The sequence below is a fragment of the Python bivittatus genome, unplaced genomic scaffold (genome assembly GCF_059951505.1).
Source record: "Python bivittatus isolate LINGU-HERP-01145 unplaced genomic scaffold, Pbiv_v1 ctg000580_np1212, whole genome shotgun sequence".
NCBI lineage: Eukaryota > Metazoa > Chordata > Lepidosauria > Squamata > Pythonidae > Python > Python bivittatus.
The window spans coordinates 7,067,552-7,079,610 of record NW_028277087.1 but is presented as its reverse complement, the minus strand read 5'-3'; the positions used below and the strand labels follow the sequence as shown (position 1 = coordinate 7,079,610).

At 44.0% G+C, this 12,059-nt stretch overlaps 1 protein-coding gene across 1 annotated transcript; it reads left to right on the top strand.

Annotated features, from left to right (window-relative positions):
• On the top strand, nucleotides 1-11,986 carry AMH (anti-Mullerian hormone). The gene is made up of 5 exons (XM_007442178.3): nucleotides 1-718; nucleotides 2,548-2,726; nucleotides 5,333-5,456; nucleotides 7,060-7,243; nucleotides 9,003-11,986. Exons 1-5 carry the CDS (start codon nucleotides 130-132, stop codon nucleotides 9,949-9,951), a joined length of 2,025 nt encoding a protein of 674 aa, XP_007442240.1. The 5' UTR covers nucleotides 1-129; the 3' UTR covers nucleotides 9,952-11,986.
• Nucleotides 11,987-12,059: the final 73 nt, after the last annotated feature.

The window sequence follows — 12,059 nt, the reverse complement described above, 5'->3', positions numbered from 1 at the left end:
GAAAAATTCAGGCCATGGCTCTTTGTGTGTGTGTGCGTGTTTGTGTGTGTTATCCGATGCCTTCACTCCCTTCCGAATTTTCCCTGGGGAATTCTGATGAGGTGGCTTTAGTTCTTCAGGGAAGCAACCATGCAGCTTGGGCTTGCCAGCATCCTCCTGGGTCTTTGGCTAACGGCTGAGTCCCTCTCCTCGCCTGCAAGGAGAAACCACCTAGAAGAAAGCCCTCAGAGACCATTGGAAGGTCCCACTTTAGGAGAACTGAAATCCCCAGAAGAGGAAGACCAAGTCAAGGTTGCATTGGACTTCGAGGAACCCCCTTCGAAGGTCGTGGTTGTTTCACGGGAGTCAGAAGACAGCCCTGGACATTTCCCACCTCATCAGCCCTTGGCTGAGGAGGTGAGACCCTTGAGTTTATGGCCCCAATCTGGTTCTCAGCCATGGCTTCACGGAAGCTCAGAGGAATCAGTGTGTCATGTGAGGCTGGATGGGGGCAGCTTTTGGGGTCCTAACCATCTGGAGGTGGGTGGCCTCCTCAGCCGTTATGACAGTGGGTTCTTGAAGGCACTGAGGAGATCTGTCTGGAGCAGAGAGGACCTGGAGACCTTTGGGATATGTCCCTCAAGCCCACCCCACAGCCTTCTTGGATCACTCCAGCATGTGGCTGATTCTCTGGGCAGGCCTGGAGGACACCGTTTCTTCATGTTGCATCTGGAAGAAGGTAAGTGGAGAGAAGGGTGGAAAGACAACACTTGCATTATTACTATTCTTCCCTCTCTCCCCATTTATAGAAAGCATAAAGAGTTTTAGAAATTGGCCTTGATCAACACCAGTGATAAAGACGACGTCTGGTGCTTTTCCAACATTCTTCCTCCTTTCCTTTCCTTCCTCCTTTCCTTTCCATATGCAAGTAGAAGATACCAATATCAATCCAGAAAGACCAGAAAGGGAAAGAGGGAAATATAAATAAATAAATAAATAAATATATATATATATATATATATATATATTTCCCCCTTTCCCTTTCTGGTCTTTCTGGATTGATATTGGTATCTTCTACTCCATTCCCACAAGAAATCTGCATTTTGCACCCTTTAAGCTATTTCAGTCCTTGTTAAGAGATCTTACCATTTTTTCTCCTTTTCCAAAGATTATTTATTTTCTTGTGGGAATGGAGTCTTTTTGAACGGGCCAGAGATGTTGGTTGGCCAGAAGTCCAAATCAGACCCTCTGCAGGGTTGTTGTTGTTGTTTTTTTGCAGGGGGAAGGATGTTTCAAGAAGGGACCCTCTCCTCGACCTTCAAAGTAGAGATCAGCTGCCAGCTACAAGATTACAAGAAAACAGAGTTAGCAACATACAAAGGATAAATACTCATTTCCAGCTGTTGCAAATAGTTGAAAAAAACAGATCTTCCCAGTCACTCTGATGATAGTGAAAGCTTCAGCTGCAGCTCTGAATTACTGCCCTCTGATAAAAAAAAAAGACCCCCTATGGCAGTGTTGTCCAAAGTTGGTCACTTTAAGATGTGTGGACTTCAACTCCCAGAATTCCCCAGCCAGCCATGCTGGCTGGGGAATTCTGGGAGTTGAAGTCCACACATCTTAAAGTGGTCAAGGTTGAGAAACACTGTCCTATGGCATTGAGCAAAGCAAACCTTTTGTAGTTTTGCAATACTTAATAAATCAAGATGACCCAGGATGCAGACTCCATCTTGTGAGCAAATATGGAAGGAAACGTTGCTGGATGGGCAGACAAGAGCTCAGTCATTCCAAAAGGTGGAAATAACAAAGGAGGTAGACTAGATGGACACCATCTTGACTTTTTTGACCACATCCTCTGAATGTGAATACCATTGACTTATGTTTACATCTCAAGATGGCCACCTTTCTTCTTTTTTAAATTCTATGGTTCTTTGGCTTAGTTCACACCTTGCTCTTAGCCAGAGAGTTAACAAATCCAATTGCTAGAACATGGGTACCACATGATGTTCCCCCCAAAATACACCAAATTATGGCATCTTGAGGTCTTGGCCTGGTTCACACAATCTGCTAAACCAATGGCTGGATTCCCACAATGCATTGAATCACAGTCTACTCTGCTCCATCTTAGCCTCATCGAACAGTGTGTGAATCCAGCTGGTGTTTGGCTGAAGCTCCCCTCAGTCCATCTCTTGCTAACAGAACGTACCATTTTTCCTTGAGAGGTAAGTGCAAGTCGATGGTATTCAATTCAGAGGCACCCGCAGGATGTGGTCAAAAAAGTCAAGATGGCAGGCACAGTGGTGTGATTGAAGCTCTGCCCACACCCTGTGGATGCCCCCGGGTCAACTCTTTTCATGTTTTTCAATACAGTAAAGAACGAAAACGAATTTAAAAGATGAAAAGCATCTGCTCAAACGCCAGGGTGAAAACCCCGATGACTAGGAGGGAAGGAAGAGAAGATTGCTGGACAGGATGAGACAGGATGGCACCCCGTGTGGTTTATTTTTAAGGGAACGGGGGGGATCCTGCTTTGTATCCATCTTCCGTTTCCTTCTTCTCTTTTGGTAGTGAAATGGGAAGCCGAGACAAAACTCAGGTTTAAGCTGACTTTCCAGAAGGACGTGGAAGAGCCTCTCAGCTCCTTGCAGCTTGTCCTCCTTGTCTTTTATCAAGGAGAAAAGGAATTGGTGCATCACGGTGTCCCAAAGAAATTTCTAATGGGAGGGGAAGGTTTACATCAAAAGCAGGTTGGTGAGACAACTCCCTCCCCCGCCCCCGAGACGTCGCTTGCGTTACTCTTTTTTTTTTTTAATAGTATTTTATTGAGATTTTAAGATTACAAAGTTAAAAGTTAGAAATGAAAAAGAAAATTGAAAATACAAATTATAAAGAAAAGGAAAAGAAAAAGTGAGATAAAGTAAAAGAAAAGGAAAAAAGACATGAAAAATAGATAGCTTCCAATCTATCTCTGGTCTTAAGAATAATAAGAGTGTCATAAGTGCTAGTTTTTAATGCATGAAGTAGGAATAATTCTTTGTCAAAACATATCCCATTACATTTATAATCTAATCTTCAAATCCCCATGTAAGCTTTGCCCCACCTGCATTTTGCAAATAGTCCATCAATGGTTTCCATTCTTTAAGGTAATAATTATTTGAATTTTCTTTTAATAAACAAGTCAGTTTATCATTTTCTGCCATTTCCATCAGTTTTAACAACCATTCTTGTATTGTTGGTAGTGTCTGGGTTTTCCAAAATTGTGCATACAGAAGTCTTGCTGCGGTAATCATGTATTGAGTAATTCTAATAAGATGCTTTCCTATTTGAAAGTCCATTATCCCCAGCAGGAATAATTCTGGTTTAAATGGAATCTGTATTTGTAGTATGCTCTGCATCAAGGTTTGTATTTGAGTCCAAAATTTCTTTGCAATTTTACACATCCACCACATATGGTAGAACGACCCTTCTTGTTGGTTACATTTCCAACAAAGCTTGCGTTACTCTTAATATCCCTCAATTCTCCAAGGAGATCAATAGAGCATACCTTCCTCCCACCATTTCAATTCTGTCTTCACAACAGTCCTGTGAGGTAGACACGGCTACGAGTGTCTTGCCCAAAGGCACCCAGGGAGCTTCATGGTGAAGTCCGATTTGAAAGAAGGAGCCCCCAGCCTTCCCCTGAGCCACAGATGTCATCCATGCGTCATAGTCAGCTATGCTAACCTGCGTATTCATGAGCAAACCGCCCTCTACCTCTTGGTATTGGGGAACCTTGGAAAAGAGAATATTTTCTTCTTCCGTTGCTTCATTCTAGAAGAGAAGGAAGGGCCTTCGAGTCTTTTCTAAGTCAGTTAGCAAAATGGAACCTCCACATATAGAGGTGGTCTACCTATGAACATTAAAGGTTTGGCAGAAACACATTTCAAGGGCCTTCAGCTCTTGCGTGAGCAACCTGTGAATGTTCTTTTTCACCCTGAGCTTCTAGGGTGAATATTCTTCTCTGTTTGGTCGGTGTTAGGTCCTGGATCCAGGTAGGAAAAATCAAATGCATAGGAATGGATCTGGGGGGAGTGGCTGGGGGCAGCACATGAAAATATCTAGGAATGTTGGGTAACCACCAGCTGAACATAAGGAGGTAGTGCGATGCAGCAGCGTAAAAGGCCAACACAATCTTTGGCTGCATGGCGTCCAAATCACTGGAGATAGTAATTCCATTGTAATTTGTGCTGGTCGAACCTCACTTTGGAGTAGTGTTTCCTGGTTGGGGGGCACCATACTTTAAAAGTGACATGGAGAAGCTGGAGTGGGTTTAAAGGAGAGCTGCCAAGCTGAAAAGGACTCTGGCTGGCTCGGTGAGTTTGGGCCAGTTGGTGTCTCTCAGCCCAACCTACCTCACAGGGTTGTTGTTGTGGGAAAATAGGAGGCAGGAGTATTAAGTATGTTTGCCACTTTGAGTTGACCAAACATTTTTTTTTAAAAGACATAATAATAATAATAATAATAATAATAATAATAATAATGATGATGATGATGATGATGATGATGATGATGATGATGATGTCGTCCTACAATGGATGCTTCAAGGAGCTTTTTTGCTTGTTTAGCTCAGACTAAGGTGAGCTAAGATACATGGTCTACAGATACCAAAAAGGCTGCATCGAAAAAAACAAGGTAGTGACCACAGTCGTGCAAAGCCCTGTACCCTTTTTACACCAGTCACGCTTTTTTGACACCCCACCTCTCCATAGAATGCCCCCCTAATTTTTTCTCTGTTGAAACCAAGGGCTGGGTTTGAAATTTAATCTGAATCTTAGCGAAACGTTAGGGGGAATTTCCTGGAGGCTGGAACAGTAACAAAGTGGAGCAGATAATTGTTAAGAATTGTGGATTGCCCTTCCCTGGGATTTTTAAATGGAGTCTGCACTGCCAGTCATGGATGATTTAGTGGATTTCTAGAGCTGGTAGAGGGTTGGACTAGATCAGTGTTTCTCAACGTCAGCAACTTGACGATGTGTGGACTTCAACTCCTAGAATTCCCCAGCCAGCCATGCTGGCTGGGGAATTCTGGGAGTTGAAGTCCACACATCTTCAAGTTGCTGATGTTGAGAAACACTGGACCTACAAGGTATCTTCTAACTCTACTATCCAAAGAAAGACAGAGCTGGTACTTTTAGCAGGCTGCAGAGATTAAATAACTCTTAGTCCTGAGAATGAAACACCAAGGGAGCTTCTGCATTTCAAGATGCCAATAAATGTCTTGGAGAGGGACGTCAATCAAATGTATGAGCGTCGAATGTGTTCGTTTTTGTACGAAAGGTGGAGTGTGTTTATTTTTGAAATTTTCCCATCACAGGTGGTTTGCCTTTCTAGAGGAACCCGCTATCTTGTCCTCCAGGGCTCAGTGCTGTCAGGGAGACATTCTCCTGGTGAATTAAGCTATGAGCTGTCCTTGGAAATCCGGCACCAAAACAATACAGGTACGAGATACTTCCATGTGGGATCTCCTCTTCCTCTGTTTCGAAAAACCCCAATTCTAAACAATGATCAAAATGCAGTGATTTTCTCTGATGTAGAATGGAGCCCTTCGCAGGCATCACAAGCAAGGCGGTTGTGGACCTCTAGAAGCGCTAAACGACAACTCCCGGGAACCTTGCCCAACTTGGCCAATAGTGAGGCATGCTGGGAATTGTAGTTCAATTCCATGTGGCTTGCAAGTTTTCTTGTGTCTGATGTACATCTTGATGCTTGTATTACTGTAGCATTAAAATAAAACAGAATTGTCTTGACTCCTGCTGATTTACATGGACGCAGCCAAACACTTTTCTTGGCATGATATGGAAGTTTAACCTTTTAGTCTAGCTTGTAACCCTGGATTTCCCCAGTATAAATTAAAACCTCAACAATTACGACATGCCCGCACCTTTTAAAAGCAGATTTATTTATATATCAAATTACCAATTTTGCTAATATTGAAATTAGGTGATTTATTAAGGTGTCTGGTGCCAGACACCCTAATAAATCACCTAATTTCAATATTAGCAAAATTGGTAATTTGATATATAAATAAATCTGCTTTTAAAAGGTGCGGGCATGTCGTAATTAGCAAGGTTGGGGAGGCGTGGGTTCAAATTCCCATTCATGTGGATAACCTCGAGCTGGGCTTTCTCTCCATCTCGCCAGGGTCATTATGAGGACAAAATAGCATTAACCATTTCTTTGTTTGTTTTATGGACAGCCATAATCCTTAAGGACTGCTGGCAGTTAGCAACAGAATTAAAACCTTTATGATAAATCAAATCAACCAATATAAATCCACCAAAAAAGTGCAAACCACATCATAAGATATAAAGCGCTGGATCAGAAATTCCATTTTACCCAGGCAAGGGAAAGCTAATTGAGAGAGAACTGATCCAGTTTCTGAAAGGGAGGCTGTTTCACAAGATTGTGCCCATCACGTGAAAAGCACAATTTCTGGGTGAAAAGCCACTCTTTGAATTGCCCCTGGAAAAATTTGGGAGCACAATACCGGTGCTATACTGCTGATTTTAGCCATTCCCACCCACCAGCAAGCAGGCTACTGCATTAGAAGTATCAGAGTAGTCTTCAAGGGCAGCCCCATGTAAAATGCATTGCAGTAATCTAGGTAATCAGGGTGCGTTAACATTGCAAGCTCTTGTGGCTGACATGGCTCATTGTTGTTTTCATATTTTCTGTTCAGATTCCTCCTGTTTCTTTTTCCCAGAGAAAGGTCTGTTGCTCTGTTGGTCTCTAGGGTTAATTTTTGTTGACACTTTTTAATATATATATTAACGTCTCCCTGATTTCCTGAAAAAGGTTTTGGGCCTTCTTCTGATTTCTTTTTCAACTTCCCATGAAAGATTTGAGAGCGGCTTTAGGGCTAAGAACTTGAGCCACGTGTGAGATGATAACCTGGCATACGATGCCCGTGTCACTTGTATGGTCTCTTAATTGGTTTCCACTGCTTCTCCGGCCTCAGGAACCTACGGCAACCGAGGAAGGATGACTGTTGCTGGTCCAGTCAGCCATTTTCTTGTTCCTTTGTTGTATTCTTGCCCCCAGATGCTGCTGTCTCGTCTGATGAAGCTCAGGACCTTCTGTTTGGCTTCGATGCCAAATGCTTCACCCGCAGGACCCCAGCAGTCTTGCTCTTGGTGAAACAAAGCTTCGGAGTCGGCCCCCATCCGCCCACTTCTTTCCTCTCTGCAGATGGCAAGTTAGATGCGTTGCCGTACCTGAAACCCAGGTGACCAGCCCTCTCTTCCCCTTTTCTGACTTTGCACCCCGTTCTCCGCTGGAGCCTAAATTCCAGGCCCGCAGGAGAGAACAACTGCACCAGCTCTTCCCATGGTTGCAGCTTTCCTGATTGTGTGGGCTATTTCCACATTTTGCATGTTCTCTACTACTGCCTTTTATACCTGATGCTTTCCCAAGGACAACTACAGGATAAATCAGAGAAAAAAATTCTGCTGGATCAGATGGAATCTCCATTCGGTCCAGGTTCCAGTTTCCAAGAGTGGCCAGAGAAGGGAGTGGGAGAGTTAGTTCTTACATGCTCAGAGGGAGACAGCCTATCATATCTGTTGCCAAAACAGAGGCAGGTAGGAACAAAGCCCCCTGCCCAAAAGAGAGGGCTATCCAGCCTGTTGCAGAGTTCAAGCAAGGTACTTAGATCCCAGTATTAATAAGACTCCCATCGGATACAAAGCAGTTGCCAGAATTCTTTTGTAAAGGCCTTTTAGCTTTCCGAAGTAAATTGCATTTATCAGAAGATCTCAGATTCCTACGGGCCTGTTTAAACTTCCGATCCTGCCTGCCAAGAAGCCTGATAAGGACTTTGCGAAGCCCTCAGAAGGAACATCCTGTCCCTTCCGAGGGCAGCAGCCGTGTAAATAAAAGCAGATTAGAGCCACTTCATTACTGCTTGTTTCCAAAATCTCCTCCGAAAATGCCGAAATCTTGTCTGATTTTGGACAAAGTTGAAGGAGCAGGACGTGTCAGTGGTCTTGCTTGATGGGGGGTTTTTCAAGAAGGCAGCCATTTTAAAACGTTTGCATGACTTAAGGTGAATTGAATTAATTCAGTTCATTCATCTTCATTTAATGTTTGAGGTCTGCAAGCAGCAGGTTTATAAACTAAAGCTGGGCTGAATGCCATCTTGCATGGTCTTGACGTTTTCTTCTGGGGAATCGGCCTTTTTTCTTTCTTCCCCCAGGAGCGCTTGAGAATTTCTTTCCTGTTTCTCTTTATGCTTTGAGATCACTGACGCTGCTGCTGCTGCTAGCCCTGTTGTTTTATGTAATAATTTCCATCTCTCTGACTGCCACATTTCCCAAAGTGGAAAAAGCCCCACCAGAGGAAACCCTTTTGGATGTTCTGGATTTAATTGAGGGGTTGGGAGCCAGTGAGTCTGTCAACCATTGAGGACCAAAGAACCTTCACAAACACCCCTTGTCTTATTACTGGTATGTGCATGTCCATCACACTCTACCTTTGAGAACTTCGCTGAACTTACTTTTTGAAAGAAACATCCAAACATATTTCTTCCATTAAACTGGATGAGAACTGGTAGGAAGAAAATGCAGGCAAATTTTCCTACATGGCATTATTATAAAGCGGTGCAATGTAGTAGCGAAGTGTTCCATGGTTGTTGGAGATCTTGAACTTTGGTTTCCTCTTTCCAGTCTCAGTCTCAGCTACAGAGCTCAGTGAATTGCTCTCTTTCAGCCCAATCAATTTATTGTGGGGATAAAAGGAAGGGAGACCACCCAGTGTAGCCCAAGATAAGGCAGGATAAATTCAGTGATAAGTAAGCAAACATGGCTTTATGGCTTAGCATAAAGTGTGAATCTAGTTTTCTTATGAGCAACTGGGTAGATATTCAACTCGCCATTTGACCTCAGCAACCTTGAATGCCTGCCTGTGGCTCCTGCCTGCAGAGAGGAGTTGGGAGTGCAGAACAAGGAAACAGTCAAATCATTTTTAAAAATCTGCTTTCTCTCCAGCAGCTTGCTGAGTTCCGGTGTGGCCCACACACCATCTGAGGCCGCCACCATCGCTAACCAAACCAATACCACTGTGTCAGGGCTCACGAGCCCTGGATACTTTCTGGGGACCCTCTCCCAATTTGTCAACAAAGTCCTGAACCCCTCTGGCGAGCCTCCTGCTTCCCAGGGGCACCTCCGGCTGGATTTTGACACAATGGAGGGCCTTCCGCACGAGTTGCTCAACTTGTCAGAGAAAGTAGCTTTTGAGTGGCTGGTGCAGTCTGAAAATCACTTAGTCGTCCTTTTCCCCGAGAACAGCCAAGCCTTCATGGAGCACCACCTGGGCCAGTGGCACCTGGAGGGAAAGTTGCTTCGGCAACTGCTGCAGAAGCTGCAGTCTGTGATCCGAGAACTGAGAGCGATGCCTTCTTTCCAAGCCAACGCAGACCTCTTCCGAACCCTGCTGACTCTCTGCTACTACCCTTCGAGGGGCTTGGAAGAGGTTCCCACTAGTGATCCTGGAGAAGCAGAGGAAACACAGGCCCGCAGAAAAATCCACAGCCTTCTGCTGCTCAAGGCTCTCCAGGTGGTGCGCGCTCGCTGGCGGGAAGCCAGGAAGGTGTCCTTACGTGCCAACCGCAGCACTCAGGTCCAGGACGACTACTGCCGACTGCGAGAGCTCAGGATAAGCCTAGTCTCCACGAGGTACATCATTTTACCGGAGTCGTACAATGCCAACAATTGCGTGGGCCCCTGCCAGAGCCCGCTCTCCACCCGCATCCCGGACTATTACTCCCACACCATTTTCCTGCTGCGTATGTATGAACAGGGCATGCCGCTCCAGCGGGCCCCTTGCTGTGTCCCGGTGAAATATTCCCAAAGTCTCATGGTTACCTTTACGAGTGATCAAGGGATGATCGTTAAGGTCTACCCAGACATGGTGGCTGAGTCCTGCGGGTGCAGGTAGAGAAGGGCAGGGGAGACAGTCAACCTGTCGGGGGTTGAGGTACAGTTTTAGACAACAATACTAATCCCCGTTCCACACCAATGAAATTTCTGTGGCCGTGTACATAGCAAACTTATAACATTGGTCTTGCTTTTTATGATAGTAGGGAAAGTTGGAAGTTGGACTCTCCCATTTTATTCACAGAGACCCCTAATTAGCAGAGTGTAGGATGAGAATTGTCCCTCACCCATTCAGAGGATCTTGAGATGGATGTTTAAGGTCCAAAAGGACAAGTAATGTTTATTAAGTAATGTGTCCCAATAGGAAGTGTGCATCTCTGAGTTTTCAGTCCTTGTAGTGGGGGAGAAGAGAAAATTCACTACAGGCAGTCCTCAGTTAATGACCGTAATTGGGACTGGGAATTCTGTTGCTAAGCGATGCAGTCGTAAAGCGAAAAATCACATGACCACGCCGACTTATGACAGCAGTTCTGGCAGTTCCAGTTGTTAAGCAAATCATGCATGGTTGTTAAGCGTGACATCACGTGACCGCGACTTCCTGCTGGCTTCCCCACTGACTTCGTTTGTCGGAAGCTGGCAAGGAAGGTCGCAAATGGCAATCAGATGACCATGGGATACTGTAACTGTGGTAATTGCGTTCTGGTTGCCAAGTGCCCAAATCACAATCACGTGACCATGGGGATGCTGCAACGGCTGCAACTTTGGGCCTGGCCAAAAGTCTCCTCATTCAGCACCATTGTAACTTTGAATGGTCACTGAATGAGTGGTCGCTAAGCAAGGACTACTGTATTCTTCCTTTAGGAAGCCAGCTGTATAGAACAGTCTTCCAATCAGGGAAGTAGAGCGTAGACAATGAGAGGAACAAAGAACTAATGCTTGCTGCTAATGCAGTGTTTCTCAGCCTTGGCCACTTTAAGATATGTGGACTTCAGCTCCCAGAATTCTCCCAGATTTCTGGGAGTTCAAGTCTACACATCTTAAAGTGGCCAAGGTTGAAAAACACTGTGCTAATGCCTCTAGTGATCAAGAAGATAAAGGATGCAAAATGCTGGCACTTCTAGAGTTGCATTTCCAGCAATAGGTACTATTTGCCCAAATTATTCTGGGGTGGCACAATGAGATGTGTGCGATATTGAAACCTTACCCATCTTCCCACCCCCTCTATGCACTGGGAAGTTTATTCAGCCATGTTCTTGATACACCAATATTTTTACCCACCAATTTTCAAGTGTATCTTACTGAACACAAGATGAGAACTCAGATCCTGGAGAACCTTTCCTACCTAGACATATATAGCTGTTCCTCTGATGCCTTTTAAAAGAAGCTTCGAAGATGTATTTATTCCAAACTACTTTTAACTGATATTTATATTAAACTGCTTGTCATTTTAGTTGCTGTTTCTTGATTCTGTTTGCAACAGGTTTCTGTATGTTTCTATTGTTGTCTTGTGCCACTATTATTTTTCTCTGCTGCCGCAAAAATAATTTTTTAGATAGTAATGTATTCTACTTGGTGATATTGTGATACATTGTTCAGTAAGTTGAATATGCCTTGACAGGGTCACCACAAAAAGATGCCTTAATACAGAAATAAAGGCTAGTAATTTTTCTTGCTTCAAACTATATTCAACATTTCTCGGTGGCTGAACATCATGTTCAGTGCCATATATTTCTTTTATACTTCTTTTGAAAAATGGCTTATGTGACATTAACTTTTGTTAAATATATGTATTTTACCAGGTTATCAACGTCATCATCTTTGCTGTAGCCAGTTTCAGGGCTCCACAGGGGGGAAAATAGTCAGAAGACATCATATTTTGCAGAAGGCTGATCCAGATGGTACTTGAGTCCAATCGAGATAGATCCAGACTGGGTACTTTTCTCTTGCCAAGGGAAGAATATAGCCTTTGAATAGCATGCTGGAGTCTGCATTGAAAAAAACCTTGATGCATCCAAGACAATAGCTAAATTGGATTTTCTCTAAATTAAATACAGTTATTATGATTAAATAGACGAGCGTAGAGCAGTGTTTCTCAACCTTGGCCACTTTAAGAGGTGTGGACTTCAACTCCCAGAATTCCTCAGCCAGCCATGCTGGCTGGGGAATTCT

Bases quoted from the DNA above. Each gene is read 5' to 3' on its own strand.
- AMH (XM_007442178.3), top strand. From the start codon at position 130: ATGCAGCTTGGGCTTGCCAGCATCCTCCTGGGTCTTTGGCTAACGGCT. The intron at 2,727-5,332 runs GTTGGTGAGACA...TTCCCATCACAG, and splicing joins AAGGTTTACATCAAAAGCAG to GTGGTTTGCCTTTCTAGAGG. The intron at 5,457-7,059 runs GTACGAGATACT...TCTTGCCCCCAG, and splicing joins CCGGCACCAAAACAATACAG to ATGCTGCTGTCTCGTCTGAT.